This window comes from Lathyrus oleraceus, chromosome 7, assembly GCF_024323335.1.
Source record: "Lathyrus oleraceus cultivar Zhongwan6 chromosome 7, CAAS_Psat_ZW6_1.0, whole genome shotgun sequence".
NCBI classification, from domain to species: domain Eukaryota; kingdom Viridiplantae; phylum Streptophyta; class Magnoliopsida; order Fabales; family Fabaceae; genus Lathyrus; species Lathyrus oleraceus.
In genome coordinates this window covers 42,640,361-42,643,355 of record NC_066585.1, presented here as the reverse complement: position 1 = coordinate 42,643,355, position 2,995 = coordinate 42,640,361, and the positions used below count along the sequence as shown (strand labels likewise).

General features: G+C 39.9%; 1 protein-coding gene across 1 annotated transcript; it reads right to left on the bottom strand.

The window, feature by feature from the left end:
• Positions 1-465: 465 nt before the first annotated feature.
• Positions 466-1,587, bottom strand: LOC127101923 (uncharacterized). The gene is made up of 2 exons (XM_051039349.1): positions 1,460-1,587; positions 466-1,333 (listed from the first exon to the last, which is right to left on the bottom strand). Exons 1-2 carry the CDS (start codon positions 1,585-1,587, stop codon positions 466-468), a joined length of 996 nt encoding a protein of 331 aa, XP_050895306.1.
• Positions 1,588-2,995: the final 1,408 nt, after the last annotated feature.

The following is a 2,995-nucleotide window of genomic DNA, read 5'->3' as shown; positions in this document are numbered from 1 at the left end:
ACCATTTTGGATCAGGTAACTCTTAACACGCGGAAAAGGAGTAGATAACATGTTTACATCCATGATCAAATTCATACTCTCACCCTCTTCCACAACATTAATAGTGGGTCCAGCATGAGCTGGCATCGAATTTTGAATAACATTAGGTCCATTGTCCGGGGTGAACTGAATGGCCTTGGAATCCAATAATTCTTGCACTTTGTATTTAAGGCCCCAACAATTTTCCACATCGTAGCCTATACCGCTAGAATGAAATTTGCAATGAGCATTAGGATTATAACCTGCAGGGAGCTTCTTAGGAGGAGGTGACATGCCCCTCAAATTAACCAACTTCAATTGCAATAAATGATGAAGTACTTAAGAATAAGTCATTTGGAGTGGATCAAACACTTTCTCGATTCTGGGCTGGCTTGGCTGATTGTAATTGCGACGAGGAGCAGTTTGCTATTGTTGTTGTTGTTGGTACTATGGATGTTGTTGCTGAGGAGTTGCGATGATCGGAATGACCATAACATTCACTTGTTGTTGATGATGTGGATGGTGATGTTGATGTTGATAGTGTTGTTGATGTTGCGGTTTGTATTGTTGTCTACCTTTGCCCCTTTGAGTATAAGCAGCGCTTGATTCACCCTCCTTCTTCTTAGGGTTACCATTGAACGACTTCTTAGTAACTCCACTTGCAGAACTACCAGTATTGGCTGACTGTATTTTACCCATTTCGAGACCAGCTTCAATTCTCTCTCCAGCCATTACCAACTCGGAAAAACCAATAGAAGTACTACCCATCATTCTGTCATAGTAGGGACCTTGTAAGGTACCCATGAACATGTCAACCATTTCTCTCTCCATCAATGGATGTTGAACTCTAGCAGCTAGTTCACGCCATTTCTGGGCGTATTCCTTGAACGATTCATTTGGTCCCTGAGTTAGACTTTGTAATTGGGTCCGATTTGGTGCCATGTCAATATTGTATTGGTAGTGCTTCACAAATTCTTCTACCAAGTCCCTCCAATTTCTGATGTATGTTCTTTCCAGATGCATATACCATTCCAAAGATGCCCCAGCTAGGTTATCTTGGAAAAAATGCATTAACAACCTCTCATCTTCGAAATAAGCAGACATCTTGCAATAATAAGCTCTGACATGCGTCTTTGGACAAGTTGTACCAGTATACTTGTCTAAGACAGGAACCTTGAACTTAGGTGGAACCCTTACCCCTGGCACCAGTCCCGGGTCAGTAATGTCCATCCATAAAACACCTTGTCCCTCTACAGACTTCAATCTTTCTTCCAACATACGGTATTTTTTATCATTAGCATGAGCACTTATGTCACTGTTATGCATTGAATACATATCTTAATTACGATCTATATCCAATTATTGCATTTGAGGGTTTCCCCTTATATTGGGATGCTCCCGCATGTCCCTAACAATGAGATGTGGTCCTCCATGATTGTACAGTGGTGGTGGAGGTGGTGGAAAATTCCCATGCAGACCCTGGTTACGAGCATGATAACCATTAGCATGTGGATCATTAAAATTTGGCCCATCAAAATTCATAGCAACATTGGGAGGAGGCTGCCTCATAGAAACATCTTTGAACATCAGCTCAGGTCATTCATTCTCAACACGAGGCCTCTCCACGAGAGCCCTCAATTCTTCCTGATTACGAGTCACATTTGTAATGGCCTCCACGAACTGTGCCATCCTAGCATCCATTTGGTTCCTCATTTCATGAATGTTAGCCTGAATTTGATCCATCTGACATCTTTGGTTGCTTCTTGTGACGTAATAGTGAATGACTGGATTTGCAATCTCTACTAAGAAGAGCAGAGTCAATAAGAGAAGTCCGACCAGAAGACCTGTTATGGATGCAGTATGAATGCATGAATGAATGTAATGCATGCAATGATATGTTTGTGTATTTGCAGGGTTCTAGAATTTTGATTCAAGTTATATAAGCGAAAGGTAATAAAAGATAAATAATGAACACTGGATAGACCGAACATCTAATTCATTAACAAACCAGAGTAACATAAATAGTTCTTACAAGAGGAATAAGCAGATAATCAAAACAAAAGTGCAAATCAAAAACCACATCAACAATCCTGATGGTGGTCACTATATGGAAAACAAAAGACAATCTCAAACTTTTCAGTCCACACAGGTCAGAGGTCCTCCGCTCTTGAGATACCTCAGGCTCCAAGCTTTGGACTATTCAAACAACTTCTTTGTTTCTTCCTGATTGTGCTTCTGGACAAGGCTTCGGATAACCACATCTTTTCGAAAAATTATACCATCTAAGTACCTACATTGATCAATCAACTTCTCACATTCGTTGCATTCTGGGAGTTGAATCTATAAGGGAGCGTCATCTCTTTCTTTCAATTGAGTTTTGAGGCTTGCAATCTCCTCCATAGCTTTCTCCAAATGAATATGGCTTCCTTTGAGCTAAAATTCCACTCCTAACCTCTGGGTATTTTCCTCTTCGAATTGAACATTCTTCTCCTGAAGCTGCTTCTCTAATCTCTTAATCTTAACCTTGTACTTCCTCTTAATCTTGACTTTGGAGACTTTAAGTGATTCATGTTCTCGATGCTTTTGCTTGATTTCTTCTTCAACTTCTTCAAGAGCTCTCCTTTGTTCTTCAATAATTGTAGAAGTATCCCCTCTAATTCTATCAATTTTAGTCTTCTTTCTGACTCTTCCATCCACAGCAAGATCAGACTCACCAAGCAATTCATCTCTTTCTCTAAGTTTATGAGCCAAATCCATCTTTTCTTGCCTAAAGCTAAAAACTTGCATGCTCAACTCTTCTTTTTCCTGCTTCAACTTCTTGTTCAAAAGAAAAGTCTGATTAAAGTATTCTCTAGGCACAAAATTAGGGTGATCTGGATCTTGAGGATACAATGGATTCTCCATCGGAAAAGGCAACAAGACAGTTTGAACTCTATCTTTGATCTAGTTTACATAAGGAGGATAAGCAACACAATCT